The sequence below is a fragment of the Dermatophagoides farinae genome, chromosome 4 (genome assembly GCF_024713945.1).
Source record: "Dermatophagoides farinae isolate YC_2012a chromosome 4, ASM2471394v1, whole genome shotgun sequence".
In the NCBI taxonomy this organism is placed as follows: domain Eukaryota; kingdom Metazoa; phylum Arthropoda; class Arachnida; order Sarcoptiformes; family Pyroglyphidae; genus Dermatophagoides; species Dermatophagoides farinae.
Window position 1 is genome coordinate 6550727 of NC_134680.1, and position 14510 is coordinate 6565236.

Consider the following 14510-nt stretch of genomic DNA (forward strand, 5'->3'; position numbering starts at 1 on the left):
ACATAAAATACTTTGTATTTAGCATTTCTATTGATCAAATAAATTCAATCAGCCACAGTTTTTTTTTCACACAATACAGAATTTCAAACGCTCGCCCACACACACACACACACAATAATCATCATCAATAAACGATTCTGATGACATTTTCATTCTTGAATTGATTCTGTTCACTGCCATTTGAATGCAAAAAATAATTCATGAATTCCATAAACTATTTCAATTTATATTGGGGTGTGAATATAGTTTTGCCTATGGTGAACAACAAAATGGTGAAAAAAAAAACAAATCTGAAGCAGTAAAAATCTGATCAATTGAATTGCTGAATTTGAAAAGGAAAAAAAATCGATCCAACAAAAAATGGATTCATCCTGATTCTTGTTTATGTACTGATGATGATGATATACGCCTTGAAATGACAATAACAGACTGCAAACTAATAATAATCGAATATTGAGCAACGACAAAAATTGAATTGAATTGAATTGAATTCTGATTTAGTCGAGGAATATAAGCCGAAAAAAAAGTCTTGTTGATGTAGTTGCCATCATCATTATTATGACGAAACCGTTCTGGTCGAAATAGAAATACATCGAAATTGAATCGATAGTGAAGAAATATACAAAAAAAACACAACGACAACAACAGTAAAACCAAAATCCGATTAGGTTCATTTGTTCGTTCGTTTGTTCGTTTGTTTTTTTTAGGTTAGCCAATTTTCGTTTTTCCGTTTATTATTATTATTATTATTTCACGATTGATTCTTGATTCTTGACAAGTTTTTCTTTTCGCTCTCTTGCTCTTTCTTTCTTCGTTTAGATACGAATAATTAACTTGGATCCAATTTTCTCTTCTTGTTACAGCCAACATTTATGGCAAAAAAAAAACAAATTTATTTTTCCATTTTGTAAATTGATTCGATAGAAATGTTTTTTCATCTCTTTGGCATTAAATTAATGACAATTAATTTGAATCAATTTATTCGACATTTTGGATCCAAATTAAATTTGCATAACATAATTTTTTTTTTGTTTCTACTTTTGAAACAATTGAATTTAAATGGAATTTTTTTTCGTTCGTTCGTTCATTCGTTTGTTTGTTATTGTAACCTGAATTCATTCTATAGGATTTCTGGTGTTTTGTTTTGTTTTTTTTTTTTTTTTTTTTTTTTTTTTTGTTGCTATTGAAAATATCCGCTGCTCCTGAAGCTAAATTCGGATTTTAATTATTATTATATTATTTCAATGCAGATTTTGTGAATTTTGAATAGGAAAAAAAATTACAATAGAATTATTCTCGACATCTGGTGGTGAAATTTAGAAATTATTAAACTACATTCTGTGAAGAATATATAAAGAATTTGTTCAGAAAAAAAATATTTCTGTAACACGCACTTGTAACGACATCTATTGGAGAAATATATTTTTAAATGTTTTTTCTCGACACGAGATGGCGATATTGGTTTCATTAATTGACAAACTGACAAAAAATCATGATTCCTGAAACTATCTGTGAATAAGAAATGGGAAAAAAAAACTTTGCCATATCCATGTTTTCAATTTCACGAAAACAATACGATAATGGCAATGAAAGAAGTGAAAAAAAACTTTTCAATTTAACACTTTTCCGCCCATCCATTCATCAATCATACACACACTTTTCATTTGAAAAAAAAGGATTTAAAACTGCACACACACACACACACACAGCACATCACTTAGGCGTGGAAACGAATAAAAAAGAAATGAAATGAAATTGGAAAAATCTCAATCATCGGCAAAAAAAAAAAAATAAAAGATGAAGAATGAGCTGAAAAAAAATTGATCCGAAAGTGAAACATTTAAGAAAAATTTAATTTCAATTCGTTCAATCCATCATCATCATCATCATCATCAAGAATCATGTGAAAGATCATGAAAAATTCAACGACAATTTTCACTTTTGGATTTTCGATTCTAAAACACTGAACTGTAGTGAACACACACACACAAACATTGGATGTAACCAAAACGAAATGAAATATTTTCAGCTGCCTATAGTTGCTGCACATGTGTTGAATTTCTCATCATCCATCCAACAATGATGACAACAACAATTGATCAAATCGAATGTGTGTTTTTTTTTTGTATTTTCAAATTTCGATTTTTTCCATTATTATTATTTGAATGATAAACTCTACAAACGAGTTTCTGAAAGTTTTTGGAAATAACAATTTTCAATTTCTTCGTTTTATTTTTTTACTGAAACCATCTTCAAAACCATTTGATCATCGAATTGAATCATAGAATTCGATTGAATTGAAAGAAATAGAAAAAAAATTTTTTTTTTAATATTAAATCGAGATTCGTTTTTTTTTTGCACAATGTCGATTCGTCTGATTCCTAGCTAGAATCTACAAAATAAATTCTGTAAATTTGAAAAAAATACACACATATTTTCACTATAAAAAAAACAGACAAACAAACAATTTTATTTCACTTTCAAGCCAATAATAATCATCGTCATATGGTGTAGAAGAAATTTTGAATTTAATTAAATTCCCAGAAAATTTCTTGGCCCCTTCGTCTCTCTTTCTCTCTCTCTCTCTCTCTCTTGTTGTTTACCTATGTGTTATATTTATGATTTCCAAGAAATTTTTCCATATCTGATTCAAAATATGAACATAACAACAACACATTCTGTTACTATTTTTTTTATATGTGTGTGTGTGTTTATGTGTTGTGGAGACGAAATTGAAAATTTGAAATCATTTTTTTTTTTTTTTTTTTGGTTTGAAGCACGTATTTGCCGTCATCACTTGATGTGGACGTGTGCACCTGTGTTTCAAATCAAATGTTTATTTTTTTTTTTTTGATTTAATTTCAAAACATCAAAACACATAAAGCACGTATTTACTGCTGAACCCGAAAACCCAGCAAAAAAATATGATCCACATCAAGCATAGAGTGGTCTTTTGTTGTTGTTGTTGTTTTCGATAAATCGATTTTGGTGTAGTGGTGATGATGATGATGACCTGAAATACTTGGGTTTTTTCTTGTTATCATGGAATGTTTTTTTTGTTCTCTCATTTCCATTCATTATTCTGCACATGTTGTAATGTGGATAGATGGAACTAAAAAATCGATAAATTTGAAATTCAAATTATCATCATCATCATCATCATTATATTATTGTCATTCATTCAAAGTGACAATCGAATTATGCAATTTATCCAATTATCGTCATCATCATCATCATCAACATCGACATTCGTTTTCTGTACACACAATTTTTGTCTTGTCATTATTATTCTGTCAATTTATTTTGATTCAATTCAAATTCGTTTGATTTTCACTCATTCACATTGTTTCATTCATATTGAATATATTCATTATTATTATTGGTGGATGTATCAAAATTGATTGTAAGCTGCTAAACATAACACAACACTTTGCATTTCATTAAGTGAAAATATGCATAAAAATAATCACTGTGTGTGTGTGTATGTCGAAATACCAATGAGAAATCATTTTCAGTGCTGTTGATGGGCGTTACTTCATGTTTTTTTTTCTAAGTTGGCGTGTACAAAGTGTTTTCAGAGGGAAAACAAAAACAAACAAAATCAGATTGATTTGCATGAATAATCTCTCTCTCTCTCTATTCCCCGTTGCTATTGATGTTGAAAATCTTTTGCTCCCATTTTTGTTGTTGTTGTTGTTGTTGTTATTGTTGTAAAATTCATTTATTCATTTCTTTTGCATAATATGAGCAAATAAAATTGAAAAAAAAATTCCAAATCGCAATAAAATATAAAAATCAAAAAAAAAAAAAAAAAACAAATTGCAAACGATTCCAATCAAATCTATAAAAAAAAGAAGAAAATCAACGACCCAGATCTAGAATCAGAATAGAAAAACAAAACAAAACAAAACCAAAAAAAAAAAAAAAAAACATTTCGAATCCAATTTAAAATGAAAATTCCGATTCATGCTAATTTATTTTTTTCACTCGACGATAAATTCTTGTTTTTTATTTTCTACAATCACAGATGTGTATGTGTGCGTGTTTGTGTGTGTGTGTGTGTGTGTGTGTACTCGTCGAAAAAAAAACATTGATGAAAATGATAAGGTCAATGAATGCAATGAAGGACAACAAATAACGAATAAAACCAAATTTTGATCAAGCGAAAAAGTTTTCTTTTTTTTTCATTGCTTGAAAAAAAAATCAATTTGATTGCTATTGCTGCTGCTGCAAGGTCGCCATACGGTTGGTGTTTGTCGTTGTTGTAGCTAACCGTTGCAATAACCGCAAAAAGTTTTTTGCACATTTTCATTGGTTTTTTTTAAAAAAAAGTTCAGTGTGCATTGCATTCCTGATAATATATATCGTACACTTATTATTATTCGATCAACGTTCATCTGTCATTCATATAGAATAATATAGAATCGATCACAATCATCAAGAATAAATGAGAAAAATGAAAAATGAAATTTTTTCATATTAATTTATCGATTTTTCACCATTTTAAATGGAAAATCGATATATAGTTTATATACCTGTATGTGTGTTTATGAAAGTTTTTTTTGTTGTTGTGGTTGTTGTTGTTGTTGTTGTTTATAAGTCAAATGACTCACAACGACAATTCTCTATTTGTCAATCGATATTGCTTCATTTCATGTGATGAAAAAAAAAAAAAAAATAATATGGAATGATTTCCAACAAGAAAAAAAAACAAACAATAATTTTCAAAAGATAAAAACGAAAACCTAAAAAAAAAGTTCAAGTATTGTTTGTGTGTGTGTGTGTGCGGTAATAACCGAAAAACGTCTAGTAATCGAAAGATTGAAAGTACAGAATATATTCATTGAGAATAATCTGCACACACTCTGGTTATATGTGTGTTATATAGAATCATGATGGTAATCATTTTACCGGATATGGTAGTAGCATAGATTCTGTTTTTCTTTCTCTTTCTCTCTCTAGATGATGTTGATATTGATTATTTTCTATGGCACATTTGGGCGCAAAATCTTTATTTTATCAGTGTGTATTTTTTTTTTGTTGTAGGTAAACATTTGGAATAGAATTGTATAAACACACATACACACACACACACAAACACCGAGAGAGAGACCATAAGGTTCTTTTTTATATAATTTTTTCCATTCATTGTTGGTGTGTTGGTTTTATCGGACACACACACACACACATCGACCACACAACGTACAATAATTGGTCGATGAAAAAATATCTTCGAATATGAATGAAACCATATCTTGTTTGTTTCTTCATTCATTCACTTTCTTTATATTGTAATGTTTGCGCGCCAAAAAAAAAAAAAAAATCTGATTGGTTTTTGTTTCTTTTTTTTTGAAATTGAAATTTTTTGTTTTGTTTTTTGAATTTTCCTGTTCATCACCATCATCATCGGATTTTTGTGTGTGTATGTGTGTTTTTCAGTGTGTTTTTAATTTTTCTTCGTTTTCCAAGTGTGTGGTTTTTGTTTTTGTTTTTTTTTTAGTTTTTTTTTGTCGTTGTCGTTGACGTTGGCAATATCAAACTTTTGTTTTATTTTTAAAAAATTGATTTCGAATATATTGCAAACATCGCCTCTTCCAAGACATTAAAATAAACAATTTCATTTCATTTTTTTGGCTAAATTTCAATTAAAATTGTATCGATTCTGCTACTGCTACGGCTGAAAATACATTTGATGACCAATTGAAAATCTTCATTCATTTCACGAAGCTTTTATTTATCTGTCTGTCTCTGTTGTTCATTCTCATCCAAATCAATTTTATGGATGTGTGGGCAACAACAACAACAACAACAACAGCAATTTTTTTCATTCATTCATTCTGTATTTTTGTCATCAATTAATCACCAGGCAATTTTTGTCAAACTAAACAGATTTTGTTTTTTCATCCATTTATTTACACAATAAAATTCTATGCTCACCATTGAATGAAAATTGAAGAGATTTGTCGGTGTTTGTGTGTGTGTGTATGTTCCGGTATTGTTGAATTTCGTGAAAATTTTCTTCTTGTCATCATCATTTGTCATTATTAATCACCATTATCCATGTGTATTACATTTTCGAAAATAAACACACACACACAATCGATCGATCGATCGATCGATTAATCAATCAATCAAATTGATAGAAAATTTTTTAGTTAGTTACATATTAACCGACAATCGACAGAAGAAAAAAAAATACAACAAGAATTAATGATGATGATGATGATGACAAACTTCAACATTTATCACTAATCGATACAATCGATTGTTTTGGCCTATATTTTTTTTGGTGCTTCTCATAAACAAGGTGCTTATTTGTATCATCATCATCATCATCAAGAATCAATTTATTAACCAACTGCTGCTGCTGCTGCATCAGTAAATTTTATCGGAAGAAAAAGTTTGAAACAATCAACTTGATATATAAAAAAAATATCGATTCAATTAATATAAAATTCAACCGATAACGTCGACGACGACGAAGAATTATCATATTGTGCAGTGGGATTGTCATCTATCGATTCAATTATCGATTTGATTATTGATTGATTTTTTTCTCTTCTTGTTGTTGTTGTTGTTGTCGTCGTTGAAATTTAATCACCGGAAATATTTCATTCATTCAGTCGATAAACATAAATAGCAATATATTTATTTCCATTTCAAGAAAATCTTGTCTCAAAAAAAAGGCTGGAACGATATCGGGGTAGCTAGCAAAAAAAAATTCCATATTTCAATTCTGTACATGAATGTTATCTGATTACACACACACACACACACACACATACATGAGTCATTTTGGATCATTTATAACCAAAAGTAAAAGCTTTTTCATAAATTGAAAATCAACCGAAATAAAAAAAAACAAAAAATTTTCTCCTCCTTCTCCTTCTCTTCAAATTCTTTCGTTTTTGGAAATTCACGAATTCCATAATTCCAATTCCGGTCGATAACCACCACCACCACCACCACCACCACCACTACTACTACTGCTACTACCTCCATTTTCTTCATCAATATTTCCGTATAAACAACAACAACAACAACAAAAAACAACCATCAATGACAATCAGATGAATTTTTATTTTGTTTCAATTGAATTGAATGATGATGATGATGATTTTCAATCTTTAAATGTCAAATCATTTTGATGAAGAAAATAAAAAAAAAATCGAGACAATTATTCATTCTTGATCTCTGTGTACGAGAAAAATCCCAAATTCAATTGTGGCCGAAAAAAAATATTTTTGGAGACGAAATGAAAAAAAAAATAAAATAACAGCCAACTAATGTCCATTAAATAAATTCCACAGCAATCAATGCAAGCAAAAAAGATTTATCATTTATGTTTCAAGTTTCTAAAGAAAAAAAAAATTCTCTCATCCGATAGACAAATTGATCCTGATCATCGTTAATGGGCCCATCACCAATAACAGAAAAAAAATGTGCTCTAATGAACAACAACAACAACAGCAGCAGCAACAACAACAACAACAACAGGCAGAGAAAAACATCTTAATTTTTCATTTTCTCGTCCATAAATAAATCCATAAAAGTGAAAAAAAAACGAGAAAAAAAAACCATTTGACAAAACGTCAACAAGATAATTTCAAAGAATTTCTCTGAATTCTTTTTATTTTTTTTTTTTGGCTCAACTTGATTTTTTTTTTGTTCTTGCAACATTTCACAAATAGCAATAAATAAAATTCAGAAATTCAGAAATGAAATGAAATCATTACACATATCACACACACACAGAGAAGAAGAAAATGAATTTGTGATATAGCCGAAAAACTTGGAAAAATTCAATTTATTTTTTGTTCAAAACGAAAAATTCTGAAATTCTACAAAAAAAAAAATCAAAAAATGCAACGAATACGTGATACATTTCGACGTCGTGGTGGTACCAGTGGTGGCGGTGGTAATGAACAACGACAATCACAAGCACCATCATCATCATCATCATCAATGATAATTGGTTCATCAGAATCATCATCAACATCATCGACATCATCACCGGCTGCTATAATTACTACAACTGGTTATTATTCTTCTACTACACCATCAACATTAGAACAACAAGCTAAAGCGGAAGCTTGTAGACAACAGAATAGACATCGGCGTCAAATGTTATTGTTACAACAACAGCAACAACAACAACAAAAAATAATGAAAAAACATCAACATTATCGTAATAATAGTGGAAGTAATGGTGGTGGTGGTGGTGGTGGAAGTTTATACGGTGGCGCTAATATCGGAAGCGGCGGAAATATTCATACTGGATTTAGTAGTAGTACAAATTCAACGCCAACACATTTAGCATCATCAATTGGATCTGGTCATCAATCATCATCACAACAATCATCACCATCACATTCATATACTGAAGAAATTATTACCGGAATTGGAAACACTGCTGGCACTACCAGTGGTGGTGGGGGTGGTGTTGGTGTTAGTAGTAGTGGTGGTGGTGGTGGCAGTGGTAATTTCTGGTGTAGTACAGGTGGTATATATCCATATGATATGACAATGACAATGATGATTGAACCAAGACGTGATGTACAACAAATTCAGCAACAACAATATCGACAACAACAACAACAACAACAACAACAACAACCACAATCAACATCATCAACACCATCGCCATTAAAATTATCATCGTCATCAACAATAATCGATAATGATGATGATGATAATCAGCATCATTTTAATTTTGAAATTAATAATGATCAATCAAATAGTAATAATAATGAAATGATGAAAACGTGCCTTAATAATAATAATAAAACGAATGATGTAATAATTACTGGTGGTAGTGGTAATGATGGAACACTAATTATTGATGAATATCAACAAAAATCAATCAATACAAAGCAATTAATGGTGGATATTCAATCAACAAAAATCGATTATTCAACACCATCATCATCATTATCATTGCAGGTACCATATAATAAAATACGTTCAGCATCATTTGATGATTCACGTCAAGTGGTTCCAAATGGTGGTGGCGGCTTATATGTACCACAAGATGCGCGTAATGTAAGATCAAAATCATTTGATCATTCAGCCACTATGTATTCAAATGGAAATCCATCACAACCTCAGCCACCAATTCAACAGACAATGAATAAATCACAAACAATAATAAATTCTGATGTTACGAATCGTTCAACAATGACAAGCAATATGATGATGAATAAACGTAGTGATTCTAATGCTTCCAATACATCAACAGCATCAACGGTGGTTACATTTTTAGATGTACCAAAATGGAAATTATTGATACGACGATCATCAGCTACCAATAATCAACAACAACAGCAGCAGCAGCAACAACAGCAGCAGCAGCAGCAGCAACAACAACAACAACAACAACAACAATCCTCAACAACAACAAATTCCAATTCTTCCAATGATTATTATTCGCAATTATCATTAATGTGTAAAGACTGTATTCACTGTCAATATATGTATGAATTGATTCAAGAACAACAACAACAGCTGCAGCAGCAGCAACAAAGATTGCCTACTGTTGATGAATACGGTAGATCAATATCACCACAATCAGAATCGATTGATGATGATCAAAATTCACCATCATCAGACCATTCATCATATAATGATGATGATTCATCACAACAACAACAACAACAACAGCTACAACAGCAACAAATTCATCAAATTCTAACTACAGAATCATCAACGGATTCAAAACGTTCATTAGATCGTACCGAAAGTAATGGCACTGTTGGTCAATTAGAAGCAATGGATGAATTTGATGTTGATGAATTTATTGAACCAATTGAAGGTCTACCAATTGTAACATTGTGTCCACCAGAATTATCAATAACTGATACTGCTACTACTAGTACTGGCAGTAGTGGTGGTGTTAGTGGTGTTGGTGGTGATAGTAATTGTAATAATAATAATGATGGCTATAATATACAACAAATCAATAATGGTATCGATGAAGAAGATGATGATAATGGTTCCGGTATCACAGTGGTATCGTTAGAAGTACCTATAATGGGACAAAATTCATCAAAACAATCACGATCAGCATCAGTAGATTCACCATATCTATTACAGGTGCCTAAACGTGATGATATTGAAGTTGGTGAAGGGCCACCAAAAGCTCGATCAAAATCAGTGGATATTGTATTGCCAACACGACCAGGTGGTCCATATCTTTTGATACCACCACGACATCCACCAACAACAACAAAGTAAGTTACATTTCAATGCACACACCTACACACAGTCATTAATTTACAAATGACAGCGGAAAAGAAAATCATTTTTCAATTTACATGGAAAATTGTCTCGAACAATGCATGCGGAAATTATTTTGTTCATTTTAAAAATTTAATTCTCAAAAATCTTTCTACAGCAAACGTTATAATAGTGGGAATGAGAAAATTTCCCGAAATTAAAAAAAAAAATTTACATCAATATGACAGTTTGACTGGAACATTTTTTCAATTTGTTTTTTTTCTGGTCGTGTCAATTTTGATATTTTTTAAATTTTTCTCCCTCACACACACACAAGTTATCATTTTCATGTGTAATCACCAACCACGGATTGTCTTATAAATAATTCAAAAAATTTTTTTTTTTTTGTGTTTTTTTGTCATTTTTGATTCTTGAACATGACAAAAACAAAACAAAAAAAAAAATTCCATTGAAACAAAAAATATGTTCAATTTTTTTGACTGATTGAGAATCATAATTTTTTTTTCGAGTACATTTATTCCCGGGAAAATTTTTCCCATTGAAAATTGACAGCAGTGTGAAGGAACAAAAAAAAAAATTCTGTTCATTTGGACATCTCATTGGTTTGACATCGTCATCATTTTTTCATTAGAATTGCCAATCATATGATAATGTGGTATTTTTTTTTTGTTTGTTGACACTAGAAACGATTGCAGATCGTGTGGTCAGGTTTTTGAATTGAAAAAAATTTTTTTCCCATTTTTTTTCGTTGAAAATCGGATTATGGTCATTCTGTGTTCTTGTGCGTGTGGCCATCCATTTAAAAAAAATCCTATAAAAAGTAACCAATGAATATCCAATAACAACAACAAAAACACCGCTAATATGAATGAATTTGGCCAAGATTTGGCCAAAATTTAAATTCCATGTATACATTTCCGGATAAATTTATTCAAATTTTTTTTTATATATATATATTCAATGCTCAAAGAGAAAAAAAAGAGATTTAAAAGGAAAAATAATCGCCCATTTTGCAAACAACCATTCTGCTGACCAACAACAACGGCAAAATAAATTCAAAATTGAAAAAAAATAAATGATAATGGATGATCAATCACTATTTTCATTCATTTGTAATGTAAATGAAAATTCAAACGATAATCTTGCACAAGTGATAATGTTTTTTTTTGTTTGAATGAATTAATGAATTTTGAAAAAAAAGAGAGAAAAAGACATTAATTTTAATCATCAAGAGTGTGGATGCTTGTGTCATAACAACAACAACAATGATGATGAGATAATCAACTGAAAATTTTGAAAGAATGGGAAAAAATAATGAATTCAAAACAAACAAACAAACAAACAGACAAGAATCGATTGAAGTTGTTTATGAAAGGAATCTGGTGGAAAAATGTACCAGAAATGAAAATGAAAAAAAAAATTCTCTGCATTTTTAATGAGCGCAAATGAATGATTTGAAAATGGAAATTTAATTTTTGCATTAAAATTAATTTTTTTTTCTATTTTTTGGTTGAATGCAATTAATTCTCGTTTGACCTTTTCTATAGAACAAAAAAAAATTTCCGAAAAGTTTTTTCCCGAAAACTTTTCCTCTTGTCATAGATGAACAGACAGACAAACAAACAAACAAACAAAAAAGTTTTCCATTCACGAATAACTTTTTTTTTCAATTGTCATTCTGCATTCGTAAATAATTCATGCAGCAATCAATTTTTTTAGTCTTCCATTTCCAATGAATTTTCTTTCTTTCTATGTATCGAAATTCTTTCAATTCAATAAATTTTCAAGAATATGTATGGTAATTATTCACAATCACTACACGATTCAATAATTTTGATTTATATAAATATCAGGAAAGGAAAAAAATTTTCAATTTTTTCAAACAAACGAATGAAAAAAAAAACCAAAATTCTTCAAGTCACCAGGTTTTTTTTTCTCATTTTGATTCTAGGGAATTTGATGAACATTGATGATGGTGTAGTGAAAAAAATTAACGGGAGAAAAAGAGAAAGCCAAATGCAATTCGGGAATTTCAAAATTCCCGAATTGCCAAGATTATGTGTGTAATTTTTGGAACGAAAAAAAAAATCATTCGTCGTCATCATCATCGTTGTATTTAATGATGATGATGACGATGATGATGATGATATTAAAAATTAATTTGAAACAAATGACAACAAAAGACAACGCCCATTTATGAATGATAAGAAATAGGTATCGCTAGCGGTTTATGTTTCTATTTGTGTGTGTATATGTGTGTTTGTGGAAATCATCATCATTTCACAATGACAATTTCACCGACATTGATGATGATGATGATGATGACGATGATGATGGATTGCATGATATTGCAATTTTATTTCTCATTTTTTTCCCAATAAATAATTCACTGTCATTTATATGATTATGATGACGGTGATGATGATGATGATAATTTGATGATTTCCGTTTTTGGATTTTGTTTTGCTTTGTTTTTTGGAGTACTTTTTTTTATCGATGATAAAATTAACTTAATGATTGATCAATAATAAAACACAGGTAAAATGTCAAATGTCAACTGTAATAAATGGATAGAAAGAAAAAAAAACTTGACCAAATAAAACAGTGGACGCCCATTTTTTTTCCAGTTTTCCAAGAATATTCTACTTTCAATTTTTCAATAGAAAATCAAAGAAAATTGGCTTGACGAGTAAATTGTCACGTGTGTGTTTGTGTGTGTGTGTGTATTTGTGAGGTAACGAAAAACAAAAACAAAAAACCAAAAAAAAAAAATTTGCACATAAATTACACCCATTAAAAACGGGTGGAAACCAGAAATTTTTTTTTTCGTTTTGTTTTGTTTTTTTTGTTGATTTAGAATTTCAAATTCAATGATTCCGTTCATATACACTATGACGTTTTCATTGTTTTTGTTTTGATTCCCTCCTCAAATCGTCGTCGTCGTCGTCGTCGTCGTCATTGTGTTGCCTGTTGCATGTGGTGATGTGTGTGTTTTTATAAGAAAACAAAACAAACAAAAAAAATCGTATGAGAAACAAAAAAAAAACCGATAAAAATACTTGTCAGTTTTCAATTTTCCTGGTGATGATCATTATGATGATGATGTAATCCAGAAAAAAAACTCCACTCAATCCGTGGTAACCATTGATAACCAAAAAAAAAATCCATGGATCAATCCACTTGTCATTTGTTGTTGCTTCACACAGATTATTGCCAAATTTTGTTGATGTTTGACTGAGTTGAAACAAGAAAAAAGCCAAAAAGAAAATCGATTGATTGAGATATATAAATAAATAATAAATGCAACAGTGAGAAATCATCATACAATTAACTGGCGACCTTGTCATTTTAAATATTTTGAAAATCATTATCATCATCATCATCATTTTACAAATCAACCGCTTTTTCTTATGAATCTTTATTGTGGTAATTTTTTTTCTCACAAATTTATTATCGATCTACGAATTGAATTTTTCTCCTTTTTTTTCACCACAGACTGTACACATCCTACCCTCCCCCGTATAAAAAAAGGTTCGAACCGCATGTTTTTTTTACAGTTCTAAAAATTCGGTACGTTTTTTTTTGTTTGATTTTAAGTTTTTTTCCGATTTATTTTTGTTTTGTTTTTTGTTTTTCATTTTTCATTTTAGCTTTACCATTCCAATTGTTTTTGTTTATTCATGATTTGTATTGGATGATTCAATTGAAACGAAAATCATTCCAATTTGCTCAATCAACAAAGAAAAAACGTCCGTCAGTCCGTTTGTTTATATCCGCGAAAATTTAATTCTGCTCTCTTTTCCCCCCCCCCTGTTTCATTGTTGGTTATTTGAAATTCAAATTCGAATTTGAATTTGAATTTTTAAACCCACATCATCAGAAATTTTTTTTCTGTTTTGTTAATTTTTTTTTTTGGCCTTATTTTACGTCATCAAGAGTGTTATTGATTTTTCCCGTTTTTTGGAAAATATAACTGGACGGAAACAACAAAAAAAAATTTCCATCAAGAATGAGAATCAAATTATACGATTCTGAAACAAAACGACTGAATCAATCTTTACTCTGCCATATGATGATGATGATGATAATGTGAATAACGTAGATTCAAAAAATAGAATCGCTACAATAATAACAACAACAACAACAACCTACTACTACTACTACTATTATTATGAAGCAATGAAATCACAAATTCTTTTGAATGAAACATTAATTCAAAACATACGAAGAATCGTTGTTAAAATTCTTCCATCAAGTTCGATGAACTTTTCATC

General features: G+C 29.8%; 1 protein-coding gene across 1 annotated transcript in view; it reads left to right on the forward strand.

The window, feature by feature from the left end:
* The first annotated feature begins 7497 nt into the window (after positions 1-7497).
* The window catches only part of rdgA (retinal degeneration A), a 38512-nt gene continuing 31499 nt past the window's right edge, over positions 7498-14510 (forward strand). The window contains exon 1 of the mRNA XM_075730679.1: positions 7498-10229. Coding sequence (XP_075586794.1) covers positions 7864-10229 — 2366 coding nt within the window. The 5' untranslated portion in view covers positions 7498-7863. The remainder of the gene's footprint in view (positions 10230-14510) is intronic.